The sequence below is a fragment of the Malus domestica genome, chromosome 05, assembly GCF_042453785.1.
Source record: "Malus domestica chromosome 05, GDT2T_hap1".
Taxonomy (NCBI): Eukaryota; Viridiplantae; Streptophyta; class Magnoliopsida; order Rosales; family Rosaceae; genus Malus; species Malus domestica.
Window position 1 is genome coordinate 33,073,535 of NC_091665.1, and position 18,702 is coordinate 33,092,236.

The 18,702-nt window shown below is 39.8% G+C and overlaps 1 protein-coding gene and 1 long non-coding RNA gene across 2 annotated transcripts; both read right to left on the reverse strand.

Moving 5' to 3' along the window:
* Nucleotides 1-9,638: 9,638 nt before the first annotated feature.
* LOC139196510 (uncharacterized) lies at nucleotides 9,639-10,188 on the reverse strand. The gene is made up of 2 exons (XR_011581509.1): nucleotides 10,048-10,188; nucleotides 9,639-9,946 (listed from the first exon to the last, which is right to left on the reverse strand). It is a non-coding gene; the product is annotated as an uncharacterized lncRNA (long non-coding RNA).
* Nucleotides 10,189-15,950: 5,762 nt separating this feature from the next.
* Nucleotides 15,951-18,527, reverse strand: LOC114825146 (disease resistance protein RPM1-like). Its single transcript, XM_029103516.2, has one exon. The coding sequence runs from the start codon at nucleotides 18,525-18,527 to the stop codon at nucleotides 15,951-15,953; it is 2,577 nt and encodes an 858-aa protein (XP_028959349.2).
* Between the last annotated feature and the right edge of the window lie 175 nt (nucleotides 18,528-18,702).

The following is an 18,702-nucleotide window of genomic DNA, read 5'->3' on the forward strand; positions in this document are numbered from 1 at the left end:
TAGTGAATTCGTGGCTTGGATTGAGAATGCTCCTTCATGACTAATGGCAATTTTGGAGGTTGAGTCGGAAATTCGGAGTATATAATTTCAGAAGGTGGTAAACAGGGAGTTTGTTTTTTGTTGATGGACTCTTTATTTGAAGATGGTTATACTAGACGGGTGTTTTTGAAGTCTTTGTATGCCATTGCTTTATTTTCCAATCAATCCATCCCAAATGTGTAATGCTTTATTAATGTGGAATGAAATTCATCGATGTTGATAAAATAAAAAGAGACCAGAAAGAACAAAAAATTGCTATAAAACAATATATATGTTACATACTGGGGATCCGCACAAGTGGAGCTACTTATCCGTATGTGCTTTAGCTTCATGTTCCATTCAAAGGAATTGGGAGTGAAAAATGCCTGAATTATTTTCTGTTCCCTTGGCAGTGGAACTAGTTGAGAATTACTTAACCCACATATCCAATTTTTCAAAGAGATTCTAATCATGATGTTTTAAAGAGCCCAGGATATGCTTGGGAAGGATAAAAATAAAATCATGAAAGTCTACCTAAGTAAGGGACTACTCATCATCAGAAGCCCGGATCACTGAGATTCAAGATAAAGATTACTATAGCGAAAATGCTCTGGACAAGTTCATAGCTTTAGAAATTTATTCAAGCCATGGTGTTATTTGTAGTAATTTCAAATAACGTAATTTCTCTAGCCCACCTCCTTTTATCCCTCCCGCTGTAACATTTTTTTTGTTGGATTTTTTCATAATGTGTTACCAATCCAATTCTCAACAAACAATAAGAAAGTATATGTGAGGATGTGAATGTAAAAGAGTATCACATCAGTGAAAAGAGAAACTTTGCAAGAGCTTATAAAAGGTTAGACTATTCTTCATATTACCAATTAGTTTTATGGTGGAACCTCAATTTTCTTCATGGTATTAGAGCAAGTTGGCCCACGTATGATGCCCAATAGCCACACGTGTTATACGTCACTCAATTCGTGTTGTCCACGTGTTTGCCACACGTTAGGGGAAGTGTAAGATTGTGAAGGTAAAACTATCACACCTGAAAGAAAACCCTTGGAAAGGCTTTATAAAGATATACCTTGAGTCTATCTATGAAATTTGCGTGGGCAGACCTCCAATCTGAACTGGCCCTCTCAGACCCAAATTTTGCATGGCTGTAGCCTATATAGCAAACATTTTTATTTCTCATCAACTTATTCTGAATGGCTAGTTTCTATTCTATGGAATTTTTAGGAAGAAAGATTCATGGATGCATGGCTAGTTTCTCTTCTTTGGAATCCTTGATTGACGTAGGCCAAATTTCTCAAGGGACGCCACTTGAGAAAATGCCATGGTCCTCGTGCTTGAAACTGTAGTTTGTCATACAAACTTAAAGAGTTAGACGGAAGAAAGTGAAACCTTATAACCATAAGCCAAGAAACAAAGAAAAATTGAGGATGAATGTTCAAAATGGGTGGACTGTTGTAGCCGCCCTCCCATCCGCATGCAATTGGATTGGAAAAACCTAGACCTTTCGTTATCTAGTTGCTCGATACATGCATTTACCAAGACCCTTCGTTACAACAACAACAACAACAAAGCCTTTTCCCACTAAGTGGGGTCGGCTATGTGAATCCTAAAACGTCATTGCGCTCGGTTTTGTGTCATGTCCTCCGTTAGATCCAAGTACTCTAAGTCTTTTCTTAGGGTCTCTTCCAAAGTTTTCCTAGGTCTTCCTCTACCCCTTCGGCCCTGAACCTCTGTCCCGTAGTCACATCTTCGAACTAGAGCGTCAATAGGCCTTCTTTGCACATGTCCAACCCACTCATTCCTAATCTTATCCTTTCTCGGGAGTCCACACCTCCAACGAAGCATCCTCATCTCCGCTACACCCAATTTGTGTACGTGTTGATGTTTCACCGCCCAACATTCTATACTATACAGCATTGCTGACCTTATTGCCGTCCTATAAAATTTTCCCTTGAGCTTCAGTGGCATACGACGGTCACACAACATGCCGGATGCACTCTTCCACTTCATCCATCCCGCTTGTATTCCATATATTCTGTCTTTGATCAGCTTAGGCGAAGACCTTTAGATTCTAACACTTCTCTTCAAAGGTTAAGCTTCGCATTTACGCCTTCCTGAGTTTCATCTATCAACCATATATCGTCTGCGAAAAGCATACACCAAGAAATAACATCTTGAATATGTCTTGTCAACTCATCCATTACCAATGCAAAAAGGTAAGGACTTAAGGATTGTTGATGCACAAAATCAGTAAGGACTTTGGTACAACAGAAAGTATTAAGTTTGTGACATTCGCTAGATTGCTCTGGTCATTAGTGTGGATAAGTATGTAAAAGGATAGAGACAGGAGAGCAAACACAAGATGTACGTGGTTCACCCAGATTGGCTACGTCCACGGAGTAGAGGAGTTCTCATTAATTGTGAAGGGTTTACACAAGTACATAGGTTCAAGCTCTCTTTTAGTGGGTATGAGTGAATGATTTAGTATAAATGGCATTAGGAAATATTTTGGGAGAATGATCTCCTTTTATAGAAGAGAGTTTCTAGCCTTGTTCTGACATTGACATGTGTCGTGTTGTGATTGGCTTCCAATGTTGACATATGTCGCGCTATGATTGGCTTCTGATGTCGACATGTGTCGCTCTGTGATTGGCCTCCTGGTTGGAGGAGAAGCTGCTCGGTTGAGGACTTGCAAGATCCAAGCCGTTAAGTAATCACGAAACTTCTAAGTACCGAAGTGTGGTATCGTCTTCATTTACCTTATCTGTCTCATAGGTAGATGTGGCATCTTCTCTAGAAGTACTCTTCCTCCATCCAGGGGTGGTATCTTTAACTGGTGGAGATGCACAAGGTAATGTATTAATTTCACTTGAAGCTTACTTGTAGTTTTAGGCTTGGTCAAGCGCGATACAAACCATGTAGTAGGAGTACCCCAAGTTGCCGAGCTAAGGGATCTGTTGAAAGAGGTGACAGACAAGGTAAGCAATCAGAGCTCCAAGCAATCAGTCCCAGATCAGAAGTTTGATTTCGAGTTCCGGCTGATTGTTCTCATTCTCCTTATCTTGTAGGCAGCATGAAGGATAAAAAGAAGAAAAGGAGAAGAGATGATATGAGATACTTTTTCTTTTGAAGAAGTAACTTTCCACAGGCTTATTCTTGAACTGGGCTGGAGGGTTTTCTGGTTACCTCCAGAGTATAAGACCGACTGAAGAATTTGAGGGTCAAAACAAGTCCATCAAATCTAGAGTACGGTCGACCCTGCTGATATGTGATACTTTTGCTGTTGACAAAGTAATGGAAGTATCGGCACATGTTATGTTACGCTTGTCTTCATATGCTTCCTTGTATCCTTCTCACTTGCCCTATCTGTTCCTCAGGCAGATGTGGTATCTTCTCTAGAAGCATAAGATGTTGAAGATGAGTACTCGAGAGCAATGCCAGGTAAGTAATCAGGTAAGGGGTTCCAGGCAGTTAGTTCCTGACTGGAAGCTTGATTCCAATTGCTGACTGATTGCTCTTTTGCTCCTTGTCTTGCAGGTAAGAATAAGGCCAAAGGAAAAGACAGGGAAAAAGCATGATATGGGATACTTTTGCTTTTAACCCTAATGATATGAGATATTCTTGCTCTGGTGTAGCTTGTTTGCAGAGGTATGATCGGGGGGAAAGAAAGCTGAGTATTTTGAGAGGCTTCGTTTGGAGTGCCCTCTCAGATATGAGGAAGGGTTGATCATTTTTGTAGGTCTGCCTGTCCGTTGAGGATGGAGGTCGACATATATAGGAGTCTCCCTAACAACAAATAGTAATGTTATTCTTTTACCCTTCTTGGTCATAACACTGTAGTATGAGCTACCAACTTCACATGTTTTAACTCTGTCAGAGCACTTTGAAAAAGTGGTCTGTGGTATCTGGAAAGCTGATGTTGCGTATGAAGATTACAGACAAGCTTTATCCAATGAGATCTGGCTCTCGAAGTTGAGAAAGCGATGCTTCTTCGATTTTCGAACAAGCGATCCTATCGGGGATCTGGCTCTCGAGATTCGGAGAACAGTGCCTCTTTGATTTTTGAGAAAGCAATCCTACTGGGAGCCTAGCTCTTGAAATTCGGAGAGCGGTGTCTCTTCAATTTTTTAGAAAGTAATCCTGTTGGGAGTCGGGCTCTCGAGATTTGGAGGGCGGTGCCTTTTTTATTTTGGAGCAAGCAATCTTGTTGGGAGTGTTTTTTTGAATGTGAGTAAAGGTTGGGCATTTTTGCTAGTCTACCTCGCCACGGAGTACAGAGGTTGACACACAGGGACTTTCCAATTATCCAGCAGTGGTGATGTTCCTTTACCCTAATGGGTAATAATATGGTAGCTAAACCTTCAAAATTTATGTGTCTAAACTTTGTTAGTGCTGTTTCTTTGCTATTCTTTTACCCTTCTTGGTTATAGCGATGTACTGGGAGCTGCAAGCTTCACGTGTCTAAACTTTGTCAAAGATCTTTGGCAAAATTATCTGTGGCATCCATGAGCTGATGTTGCGTGTGGAAAGTTGATGATTGAACAGTAAGATTCACGTGCTTTCTACTTCACCAGAAATCTTCGACAGATTGTCCGTAATTTCTGCAAAGTTGAATGTGCATGTGACAGGTGCTGACAAGGCTGAGAAAGCTGGTGCCTCTTCGATTTCTTAGATCGGCCATCGTGGTCTCTGAGCAGCCCAGCTTTTGAGAAAGCAAGCGCCTCTTCGATTTTTGAGATCAGCTCTCGTGGTCTTTGAGCAGCCCAACTTTTGAGAAAGCAAACCCCTTTTCGATCTCTGAGATCGGCCCTCGTGGTCTCTGAGCAGCCCAGCTTTTGAGAAAGCAAACGCCTATTCGATTTCTGAGCAGGCACCTTTTCGATTTCTGAAGCTCCGTCGAATGCAGATTTTTATAGAGGTTGACATTAAATTCCAAAGCACACTTGAATCTCCACTAGTAGAAGCTCCATTCTTGCACTTCTAAGATCTTGATTTGTCTGACCTATTCTCTCTTCAACACCTTTGAAAATGTCTGGCCCTTCCGACCTTCGTTTTGACTTGAACCTTGGTGAAGAGGCAGCCGCACCTTCTTCAGACAACATATGGCGCTCATCCTTACCGTTGGGGATTCCGTGATGAAAAATGATATGATCGCTACGTTGGTGGCCAGGAACATTCTCACTCCCAAAGATAACAGACTTCTTTCCAAACGGTATGATGAGTTGGCTGTCTGATGATGAGTTGGCTGTCTGATGAGTTGGTTGTTAAGGATTATCTGGCTCTCAGTGTTCAGTGTGCAGGTTCTGTGTCGAATATGGCCCAACGCCTATTTGCTCGAACCCGCCAAGTTGAATCATTGGCGGCTGAAGTGATGAGTCTCAAGCAGGAGATTAAAGGGCTCAAGCATGAGAATAAACAGTTGCACAGGCTCACACATGACTATGCTACAAACATGAAGAGGAAGCTTGACCAGATGAAGGAATCTGATGGTCAGATTTTACTTGATCATCAGAGGTTTGTGGGTTTGTTCCAAAGGTATTTATTGCCTTCGTATTCTGGGGCTGTACCGCATAATGAAGCTCCAAATGATCAGCCTCCGATGCCTCTTCCTTCTAGGGTTCTGTCCAATACTGAGGTTCCGAGTGATCACCCTCCGGTGTCTTCTCTTTTTGGGGTTCTACCGACTGCTAAGACTTCTCATAAGCAACCCTTGTAAAAGCCTCCTCTTGTTTGTTTATTTTGATTCATGTATATGTACGTATTTGTAATTTATCAGAGATATCAATAAATAAGCTTTGCTTCATTTCAACGTATTATGTTAAATACACCAAAGCCTTCTTCACTAAGTTCTTTGAATTTTTCTTTTGTTGAAGCTTGTATGTTGAAGCTTTGTGAGTGAAACATGTAGGTTGAGGTAGTGTTCCCTTAATTTCTCGAGTGAGGAAAACTTCTCGGTTGGAGACTTGAAAAATCCAAGTCACTGAGTGGGGTTGGCTATATGAATCTTAGAACGCCATTGTGCTCGGTCCTGTGTCATGTCCTCCGTTAGATCCAAGTACTCTAAGTCTTTTCTTAGAGTCTCTTCCAAAGTTTTCCTAGGTCTTCCTCTACCTTTTCGGCCCTGAACCTCTATCCCGTAGTCGCATCTTTTAACCGGAGTGTCAGTAAGCTTTTTTTGCACATGTCCAAACCACCGTAACCGATTTTCTCTCAGTTTTCCTATAATTTTGGCTACTCCTACTTTACCTCGGATATCCTATAATCTTATCCTTTCTCGTGTGCCCACACATCCAAATGAGCATCCTCATCTCTGCTACACCCATTTTGTGTACGTGTTGATGCTTCACCGCCCAACATTCTGTGCCATACAGCATCGCCGACCTTATTGCCGTCCTATAAAATTTTCCCTTGAGCTTCAGTGGCATACGACGGTCACACAACACGCCGGATGCACTCTTCCATTTCATCCATCCAGTTTGTATTCTATGGCTGAGATCTCTATCTAATTCTCCGTTCTTTTGCAAGATAGATCCTAGGTAGCGAAAGCAGTCGCTCTTTGGTATTTCCTGATCTCCGATCTTCACCCCTAACTCATTTTGGCCTCCATTTGCACTGAACTTACACTTCATATATTCTGTCTTTGATCGGCTTAGGCAAAGACCTTTAGATTCCAACACTTCTCTCCAAAGGTTAAGCTTCACATTTACCCCTTCCTGAGTTTCATCTATCAACACTATATCGTCTGCGAAAAGCATACACCAAGGAATATCATCTTGAATATGTCATGTTAACTCATCCATTACCAACGCAAAAAGGTAAGGACTTAAGAATGAGCCTTGATGTAATCCTACAGTTATGGGGAAGCTTTCAATTTGTCCTTCATGAGTTCTTACGGCAGTCTTTGCTCCTTCATACATATCCTTTATAGCTTGGATATATGCTACTCGTACTCCTTTCTTCTCCAAAATCCTCTAGAGAATGTCTCTTGGGACCCTATCATACGCTTTTTCCAAATCTATAAAGATCATGTGTAAATCCTTTTTCCCCTCTCTATATATTTCCATCAATTTTCGTAAGAGATAGATTGCCTCCATGGTTAAGCGCCCTGGCATGAACCCGAATTGGTTGTCCGAAACCCATGTCCCTTGCCTCAATCTATGCTCAATGACTCTCTCCTAGAGCTTCATTGTATGACTTATTAGCTTAATACCCTTATAGTTCATGCAATTTTGTACGTCGCCCTTATTCTTGTAGATAGGCACCAAAGTGCTCTTTCGCCACTCATTTGGCATCTTCTTCGTTTTCAAAATCCTATTGAAAAGGTCAGTAAGCCATGCTATACCTGTCTCTCCCAAGACTTTCCACACTTCGATCGGTATATCATATGGGCCCACTGTTTTTCTATGCTTCATCTTCTTCAAAGTTACAACCACTTCTTCCTTCCTGATTCGACGATAAAATGAGTAGTTTCTACACTCTTCTGAGTTACTCAACTCCCCTAAAGAAGTACTCATTTCATGTCCTTCATTGAAAAGATTATGAAAATAACTTCTCCATCTGTCTTTGACCGTGTTCTCTGTAGCAAGAACCTTTCCATCCTCATCCTTGATGCACCTCACTTGGTTTAGATCCCTTGTCTTCTTTTCCCTTGCTCTAGCTAGTTTATAGATATCCAACTCTCCTTCTTTGGTATCTAGTCGCTTATACATATCGTCATAAGCCACTAACTTAGCTTCTCTCACAGCTTTCTTCGCCTCTTGCTTCACTCTTCTATACCTTTCACCATTTTCATCGGTCCTATCCTTATATAAGGCTTTACAACATTCCTTCTTAGCCTTCACCTTTGTTTGTACCTTCTCATTCCACCACCAAGATTCCTTTTGGTGTGGAGCAAAGCCCTTGGACTCTCCTAATACCTCTTTTGCTACTTTTCGGATGCAACTAGCCATGGAATCCCACCTTTGGCTAGCTTCCCCCTCTCTATCCCACACACACTGGGTGATTACTTTCTCTTTGAAAATGACTTGTTTTTCTCCTTTTAGATTCCACTATCTAGTCCTTGGGCACTTCCAAGTCTTGTTCTTTTTTCTCACTCTTTTGATATGTACATCCATCGCCAACAAGCGATGTTGATTAGCCAAGCTCTCTCCCGGTATAACTTTGCAATCCTTACAAGTTATACGATCCCCTTTCCTTATTAAAAGAAAATCTATTTGTGTTTTTGACGACCCACTCTTGTAGGTGATCACATGTTCTTCTCTCTTCTTAAAGAAGGTGTTGGCTAAGAAGAGATCATATGCCATTGCAAAATCCAGGATAGCTTCCCCATCCTCGTTTCTCTCCCCAAAACCATGGCCACCATGAAAACCTCCATAGTTGCCTGTCTCCTTGTCCACGTGTCCATTTAAATCTCCTCCTATAAATAACTTCTCCGTCTGAGCAATTCCTTGCACCAAGTCTCTAAGGTCTTCCCAAAATTTCTCATTCGAACTCGTATCCAACCCTACTTGAGGTGCGTACGCACTAATCACATTGATGAGTTCTTGTCCTATTACAATCGTGATTGCCATGATTCTATCTCCTACCCTCTTGACATCTACAACATCTTGTGTCAAGGTCTTGTCCACGATGATGCCAACACCGTTTCTCATTCGATTTGTGCCCGAATACCAGAGTTTAAACCCTGAGTTTTCTAGATCTTTTGCCTTAAGACCAACCTACTTAGTTTCTTGTAGGCACATAATATTTATCCTTCTCCTCACCATAACTTCCACTAATTCCATAGATTTTCCCGTTAGAGTTCCTATATTCCACGTTCCTAAACGCATTCGAAAAGAAGAGTCTATGGCCCCCTTGCTCATTTAACACTGCATCCGGGTGCCGATGGAGATACAGCGACCTTTGCTCACCTATCACTGTGCTCGGGCCACACAGCGCGCCACTTACTGGTGACGCCCTAGCTTTAGCGTGATTTTGTTCTGGATTCATTTTCATAAGGATTCGACGTAAACTAGGAGTGCCGGCTGTCGACTACCTGACGCCCTCCCCCTCTTCCTTTATCCGGGCTTGAGACCTGCAATGTAAGATAAACTTACACAGGCGGAGTTACCAAGACCCTTCGTTATGTTCCAAAATTGATTGTATTACTTTGTATATTCTATCTCATTTCTAAGACAAAGTTAGGGGCGGAGTCATGTGAGGACGAACATGGTCGCAAAACCCTTATTCTCCATTACTCCTCAGCTCCCCCATCTTTCCTCCTGTTCTAGCGTAAAACCTTGCTCGCCAATGAATAGAGTTATACAGTTGTTTTATACAAAAAATTTAATTTTTACCATGGAGGCGTGCAATGTAGCTACTTATATTTCAGGCTTAATAATTCCAGTGAAAATGGCTGAATTTTCCGTTCCACCTAGCAATGATGCTAGTTGAGAATTTCAAGATTCACAAACCTAAACTTAAACCTTTCAAGCAATGTCAGGGATGATGTTGTTGAAAGAGCCCTCAGAATTTTGAGCAGGATGATGCAAGCCTATCTGACGGACTGCTTATCGAAACAAATCGATGAAAGCTCCCAATTAAGTGATTCAAAATCGTGCAAAAGATATCCGAACTATAACATGTGTATATTCATTAATCAGTGGTTACTCAACTCTTATTTATGGCCGTGCGGTGAGCCACAGCTCAATTTCATTCACTAGACATCAAGTTTGCCCCTTACAATAACAAAATGCATACACGAGAACATAGCCAACAATATATAAGTTTATAAAATAAATGCAAAAGGCCATAGCATTTCTGTACTGGTGAATTCCTGCCTTCTTCACTTCAGCAAAGTTCTAAGCCAACTTAACCGTCAGTTCGTCCTTTACCTGATCACCATTTCAGTTACTCTCCTTCCCCCCACAGTGGCCTAGAGATAGAGAAGAAAGAGATCAAAATATTAAAACCCTAGTCAAAACTATTGCAATTCATCAACCAAAAAACAAGCAGGCAATTGAATGCTTTATTTACCTTGTGTTTCTTTAGGGTCAACTCAATCAGGAAAGATTTTGAAATCCAGTGAAGGACTGGTTGCTCCCGAGATGGAAAGAGTGGATGACTCGAATATGCTCAACATGAGCACGGTCCTCACTGTCTTTCCCAAGCTTAGCGATGAACTCATCAGGCATGTCATATAGAAGCAGTTCGTCGAGATGCGTAAGATGCTCCATTCCAAGTGGAAGTAAGCTCAAATTTTGACATCTAGACATGATTAGCTTCTCAAGCTTATGTAAGATTAATAAATGCGGAATAAGTAAATCACAATACCAAATAATTAACCACTAACCTTTGACGCCATTGCTGCAATGAACTAAGGATTCGTCTACTCTCAACACAGACCGAATGCACTGCTACAATCAATGGGGCTTGATATCTTTTTGTGCGTAATCCGTGTGAGAGCAGGGGACCCCTATTATATATCCTAAATGGTGGTGTTTGATAAGGATACTTCCCATCATGTAATCCTTATCAAACTATCAAACCGATAACCCTTATCACCACAAAACCATACTATTCATATCAGTATAGATATATCTACTCATATCAGAATTACTTTAGCTATATATCAGTCCACATACATTCCTTGATAGCTTACAAGTATAGTCAATCCTAATCTCTTATGATCTCAAACCCTTAAGCACGTGTCAAACAAGTGAGCAGCTCTAACAAAGCTTACATTCTCCCACTAGAGCCAACACTTGTTTATCACAGTACCACCTAATAAGAAATCATACTTGAATGGCCATGAGAATAAGATTAACAAAACCCTGATAACAAGTTTCTGTCATAAGTTAGTATTCATGAAGAACTAAAGGGAAGTCATGCTCCAATATATAAACATTATCCCCAAAATTACTGTCATGAAACCATCAAACACATGAAACTCCATCAAGACATGAAAAATAATACAAGATGCAAATATGAATGCTTCTTTAATGCACTTGCATTATGGTCCTCCCTTAAGACCAGTAAACTAGTCCACTTTATTGTCTCGTACTGAGACCCTTAAGTTGCTTTTTTTGTTACAACAATTCAAACAAATTGTCATCCAAAATACACTTTCATAATGTATCTGTATCATAACTATAACACTGCAATTTCTGGGAAACCTTTGCAACTAGCAGCGTATTACTTTATTAGTTAAGATGATCTAAACATAAATACTTTAATGCATATTCCAAAAAATACCTGAATCAACCAATGTCCAAGAACAAATGTCTTAAACATGATCTAAACTCCCACTTTTCTGCAGTACCAAAAACTTCCAGCACTTCCATCTTCCTTGTATGTTTCTTGAATATTGCCTTTGCAATGGCCTTGTTCAACGGATATGCTATCATAGAACCTGTCTCCAAATAATTGATTTTAACCAAACCAATCATCACCTTTTCACGAGCAACAAAAAACTTAATCTCCGGGTTCCTTGTAGTATTGTATCTCTTATTGTTCTTTGTGAAGAAAATCACTGCACTATTATCACAGTAAAGCTGAATGAGTCTTGAGATTGAGTCAACAATACGAAGACCAATGATAAAATTCTTGAACCAAACTACCTAATTCACAATTTCACAGCAAGACAAGTACTCAACCTCGAAGAATGCAATGATGTCTTGCTTGGCACTCCCTTAAGAAACAGCTCCATTAGCCATCATAAACACATAGCTTGAAGTTGATTTCAAATCATCTGGGAAATCAGCGAAGTCTGCGTCATTTGTATCCTTCTAAGACCAAGTTTTCAGTATTCTTATAAACCAGCATATGAGACTTAGTTTTCTACAGGTACCTTAGAACTCTTTTCCTAGCATTCCAATGTGCTTCTCCTGCATCAGAATGGAATCTCCCTAAAAACCTAATGGTAAAAGATAGGTTTGGCTTAGTACAAACCTGAGCATTCAATAAGCTCCTTACTAATGAGGCGTAATGACTATCCTTCATCATTTCCTTTTCCAAATTATTTCTAAGACATTGCTCCTTGCTTAGCTTAGCACTCTTCGATATAGGCATTTCAGTTGTGCCGCATGCTGACATGTTGAATCTATTTAAAACTTTCTCAATGTAACTTCTTTTTGACAACCCTAACAATCCCTTCTTTTTTTCTTTTTTTTTTTTTTTTTTTTTCTTCTTTCTCTTTTAATCTCGATGCCGATCACCTAAATCTTTCATCTCAAACATGAAAGACTTGGTATCATCTAAGAAAATCAAACTATTTGTTGCCAACAATATGTCATAAACATTGAGTACCAGAATAATGAAGTTGCGCCCACTGACTTCCAAGTAAATGTAGGCATCATAAGGGTTTTCCACAAGGCCATGATCCTTAACAACACGATGGAACTTTAAATACCACTGTCTTGACGCCTGTTTTAAACCATAGATTGGTTTTTTTTTTCAATCTAATTGCTCTCTCCCTTTCTCCTTCAAACTCTCTGGTTGTCGTGTATATATATATATACTTTCCTCCATATCACCATTTAAAAAAGTCGTTTTTACATCCATTTGATGCAAAACAAGTCAAAATGTGCCACCATCGCCATGATTACTCTGAATGCATCTTTTGTTGGTACTGGACTAGAAGTTTCTTTATAATCGGTACCTTCTCTTTGAATGAATCCCTTGGCCATCAATCTGACCTTATGTCTCTTTATATTTCCCTTTGAGTCTTTCTTGGTCTTAAACACCCGTTTACAACCTTTCGGTTTCATGCCTTCTCTTGGTTCCACTAGTTCCCATACTTTTTTTTTTTTCTTCCATTGATGACATTCAGACTCCATAGCTTCTAATTGTTTGCTTGCTTTTGGACTCGAGATGGCTTGTTTGAAAGTCCCAGGATCTTCGAACTCTGATAAATTAAAATCTGGCCTTTCCAAATACACAAAATCTGATGAGATTGTTGACTTTCTTACCCTATTTGATTTCCTCAGAAGCAGTGAAGCATCATCGACTGCCAAAACTGGTGAGTTTAGTCGGTGGTTGCTTCCATTGGCAGTGCTTCCTCCACGTGTGCTTCCTGATTTCCTGCATGTTGTTCATCATTCAACAACACCCCAATTTCAGTGCCATACTCCAGTCGGTGGTTATTGCCACTTGGAGCTGCCACCTCCACGTAATCTCCATGATCATCATTTTGTTGCTCACCATGCAACAACACATTAGTTTGCTGCTCACCATGCAATAATTCATTAGTTTCAGTGCCATGCCCAAAATTAGAATCATCAATACCTCCACTTAATTTCTTCCATTTGATTTGGAAGTTGAACCAAAGCTGCTGCAGTCAGTGAATGTTTAAATCATTCCCCATTTGACCATCTTCTTCAAATATAAAATTGTCAGTTCTTGTGCTTACATGATCGTCCATCTCTAACTCCATAAACAACTGGTAGATTGGTCCTACAATCATACTCCTTACCATGTCCATTAGGGTTCTAATTCTTCTCTAAGCCACTTCATTTTGCTCCGGTGTACCAGGGATGGTATATTGAGCTACAATTATATGTTCTTGTAAAAATAAAGCAAAAGGCCAAGGGTATCTGCCACAATTTGTCTGTATCTTCCATAGTATAAATCTTGAAAACTTCTAAGGCTTTTGATTTTTCAGAAATCAAATAAATGTAACAGTAGTCTTAAAATCATCTATGAAAATTATGAAATATTTATTTTCTTCAATTATTTGTGTGGAAAAAGGACCACAAATATCTTTATTGATTATTTCTAAAAGTTGTTTGCTCTTCCTTGAACCCTCTTTTCTTTTGTTTGTCATTTTTCTCTTGACACAATCAAAACTCAAAATCGTTGACGCCTTTATTATTCAAAGAAAATAAAAAACTAGCAAAACCAACTTTGAAATGAAACTAATTTCATTCTAATATAAGGTACATAAACCATGTTATCAAGTTCTAAACAAAAACTAAAATCTAATTTTATCCTAGTAGTTTCTATTGCCATGACTTCAACTCTTTCATTGCCAAATGAGACTTTTGACTTCATCCTTATTTGGTGTTCTCTTTATTATGAAGTCCTGCAATGAATTTGTTACATGAATAGAAGAGCCAAAGGCAAGCCACCAAGCATTGGTAGGCATATCAGTTAAATTTGATTCAAAACAAACAAAAAAAAAAATTGAAATATATATATATATATATATTTTTTTTTTTTTACTTTTATTTGCCTCCTGTTTCGCAAGCCATGCATTGTACTTGGGACAATTTCTCTTCATATGGCCTGCCTTTTGGCAAAATAACATTTGCAAACTGTAAAATTGTTAAGTTTGAAAGTCCTAGACATGGGAGTATTTCTAGCATTTTCTTTCCTGGCACCCTTGACCTGTTGCTTTTGGTATGACCTTGAATATAGTTCACATACTCATCCTTTTCAATTCTCTCCTTTTAATTCTCACTTCCTCCCCAACACAAAAAGAAATTAACTCATTCACATCCCATTTGGCTTTGGTTTGCAAAGCATTGTAAGAAACTTTCAAATGAGTATAGGATTCTGGGAGTGAATTCATGATTACATGCACCAAAAAGGTTTCAGAAATTGGTACCTCAAGATTTCTGAGTTTCCAAGCAATGTTGATGACTCTGAGAATATATTGGCGCACACTTCCTTCACCATCATACCTGATTAGTGAGTGAATTCATGAGGTTGCCAGTTTCAGTTTTCTCGGACTCTTTGTACTTTTCCTCAATAGATTTCATGAACTCTTTTGCATTCGTTGCCTCTGGGAATCCTCCACGAACAACATCAGGCATTGTTCGTTGATTATCATCAGCGAGATTCGATTCGATTTTTGCCACTTTTCATACTTTGATCTTTGGCTGGAAGTGCTTCCATTGACAGTTAGCGGGGTTCCTCAATTCTCAATGCTAAATCCATATCCATGACACCATAACGATTTCCAAGTCTTGTTTCCTTTTCTTATAGTTGACGCCATTGATGATTCAACAGTGTTGAGGTTATGGAACTAGGGTTCATGGCTGCAACTTGAAAAGTATTACTCTTTAATCCCCTTTCTTTATATCATAGACTCAAAAACCTTTGGATTAATGAGTTATATGAAGATTTTTCTTTAATCATGGCACCTTCACAGCCAACATACGTTTTTCTGTAGTCATTGTTACAACCCTTTGTGGATTGCAAGAAGTAACTGTGTTCATACCTTGGATTGTAAAGTGCCATGCCACTTGAGATCAAAACATAGACTACTGAACATCTTTAGATGATCAGTGACGATGCTTCAATCCCAATGCCAATACTAATTTCGTATTCTTAATAAGAATCATACATATTGCACAGATAGCTTTAGCTATCATATGCATACACATGTTCTCCCTGTATAATACGTAATTAGTCTTTAACCTGAAAATTTTAAAAAACAAATCTTTATGCTTTCCTCTTAGGGTTAATTGGTATGTGAAAGCTCTGATACCAAATGTAAGATTAATAAATGCGGAATAAGTAAATCACAATACCAAATAATTAACCACTAACCTTTGACGCCATTGCTGCAATGAACTAAGGATTCTTCTACTCTCAACACAGACCGAATGCACTGCTACAATCAATGGGGCTTGATATCTTTTTGTGCGTAATCCGTGTGAGAGCAGGGGACCCCTATTATATATCCTAAATGGTGGTGTTTGATAAGGATACTTCCCATCATGTAATCCTTATCAAACTATCAAACCGATAACCCTTATCACCACAAAACCATACTATTCATATCAGTATAGATATATCTACTCATATCAGAATTACTTTAGCTATATATCAGTCCACATACATTCCTTGATAGCTTACAAGTATAGTCAATCCTAATCTCTTATGATCTCAAACCCTTAAGCACGTGTCAAACAAGTGAGCAGCTCTAACAAAGCTTACAGCTTAGGCATTGCCCCGTTCTCGACTACCATCTTATTTAGCTGATCAAACTGTTCAATATGTAATATCTTTAGCTTGTTGAACGTTTCAGCTTTGAATTTCAACTCTGCACCGGTGTGATACTGAACCAAATCGAGCTCCATCAGCTCAGGCAAAGCTTGAAGGGCCTCAAGTGGGTTTTCATTAGCCTGAAGTTTTGACCACTTTAAACCAATCTTTACTACGCTGTGAAGTTTGGAAATCCACATTGGCAGCCTTTCTAGGCGCCCTTTCAAATATAGGCGTTGCAGAAAGTCAGGACGAAATTCACCATGATCCAAATCCAGAAAGTCCTCCTCGCTCGTTGATCGTACATCCAATGTCGAGAGCTGCTCCATTTCATGAAGAGAACAACACAACTTCCTTCCATCTTCTTTTTGAAGATCGGTCAACCCCAGTTTCCTAAGACCTTTCAACTCTCGTAAGGCTGTTATGATTTTTCTGTTATTTTTTACACTAATTAGTGACAACTTTTGTATGGAGGATAAAGATGAAATGTTGCCTGCAGAGAGCTCTACGCTTCTTGCAGCTTCAAATGTCACATAATTCGTGACATCATAGCGATAGACTAAAAGGTGGTGCAAATTGCGGAGCTTATAAATCTGTTTTGGTAAATTGGTCACTTTTGTGTGCTTAAGGTCTGAGGTTTCCAAGAATCCAAGCTTCTTTATGGACTTTGGCACTTCTTTAATATCGGTGTGCCTTAGACTTATGTACCTCAAGAGGGTGAGACCAAAAACAGAATCGGGAAAGTTGTCCAAATTTATCCCTTGCAAATCTAAAACCTTTAAAAATTTAAAGGTTTTAAGTAGTCTTTCAAGCTCGGAATCATAACTTCCCTGCCCACTTAATAGCATGGTACGAGTACAACTCAAATCTGTACCACTTGAAAAATTGTTGCCCTTACGAACATCATGAACAGAAAGGTGTCGAATTTTCTCACCTGGAGCAGTACCTCTGCAGTTTGCTGCCAACGAGACAGTGATGAAATTCTCCGCTTTTTCAATGATGAACTCGCGAACGAGGTTCAGTACACGGCAGCTTCTGACTCTTCCATCGACTTCCCTTGAACTCACATGAACTAAATTTCTTCCAATGAGATCATTCAGATAGCCTCCTGCAACCTCCTCCATTAGTTTTCTTGATCTGCTCTGCATCACAAATCCTTCAGCTACCCACAAGCGAATTAGCCTTTCACGGCTAATGGAGTAGTCTTCAGGAAACATGCCAAAGTACAAGAAACAAGTCTTAAGATGGCTTGGAAGGTCCTTGTAACTTGGCTCCAATATTTGGGTAATAATGGGAACATTTGATCCAAGGCTCTCATGTAACTTCTTCCAATCAAGTGGAGTTGGTCGCTTCGTTGCTAGCAAAGTACCAACAGCAGAAATTGCAAGGGGCAAGCCTTCACACTTCTTGACGATTTTCTCTGCGCAGTCCAAAATCTGGGTTGGACACTTTCCTTCGCTCTTGTGAAAAGCCTTTCGGCAGAATAGATTCCAAGCTTGTTCCCATGACAACACTTTGCTCATATTGTGGATGTACGAAGAGTTTGCATGAGAAGACGCTACTTCAGAGTAACGAGTAGTTATGACTATTTTACTCCCAGTCCCAGGTAAATCATTTGGTAAAACATTTACAATGCGTTCCAAATCTTGTTTGCTCCAAACATTATCTAACACGACCACAAACTTCTTGCCCTTCAAAGCTCTTACCAAATCTTCATGATTAACTGATTCCTTCCTTCTGCCTTTTGGATCAAATTTGCTTAACATGTTGAGCAAGAGCTCATCAAGTTTACGGGCACACAAGTCACGCGGCACATCAATCCAAGCATGGCATTCAAAAAACCGTTGGACCTTTTTGCTCTTGAAGACATTCTTCAAAAGAGTGGTTTTGCCTGAGCCACCAGGACCTACAAGCGAGATATTCGGAAACCTTGGATCTCCTTTCATCAACTGACTGATGAGTTTTTCTTTAGGCTTCTCAAACCCTACCATTTCTTCTTCTTCAAGGAATTGGTTATGATGAGTCACCGTGCTATCTCCATGTCTTGTGGTGCTGGAACTTGGGCGACTTTCTTGATCTCGTCCCGGAAATTGTGGAATTTTATCAAGAGTGAAAACAAAATTTAGCTTCTTGTCAATATTTTGAATTCTGTCCGAGAACTCACGGCTTGCTTTCTGTACCGTGAAAAATTTCACAGCATCGTGTAGCTTCTGAGAGACGTCGTTGTGGAATTGATGAGGGACATGAAGCAGAAATTCGTCAAGAACGTCTTCAATTTCATAAGCTATATTTCGGATCTCTTTTACACGAGCTTGAAACTGTTGAGACCCTCCATCGTAAGCAGACAGTTCTGCTGATGAGTGGTCACTAAGATATGCGCGCATCCTCTCTAAACAGCTTCTGGCTCTTCCAACATCATCACAGGGATTATTATTATTAATGCTCGATCGGCCGAATTTTTTGTCGAGGAACATTATCACTTTGTCCGCCAGAAACAACGCTACTGGTACGGCAATTTCAGCCATTTGTAAAAGAAAGGGCAGCTTTCCAAGTTGCAGAAAATTGCTTCTGTCCGATCACAAAAAGAAAGAAGAAAGAAAGTTGCTTCTCGGTAACTCAGTTGGTGCAAGTATTGAACGAGCTGGCTAGAAAAAGACTCAGCTAATTGCAATGAGAGGTTGACGAAGGGATTGAACAATG

Coding starts and splice junctions, on each gene's coding strand:
- LOC114825146 (XM_029103516.2), bottom strand. CDS start 18,527: ATGGCTGAAATTGCCGTACCAGTAGCGTTGTTTCTGGCGGACAAAGTG.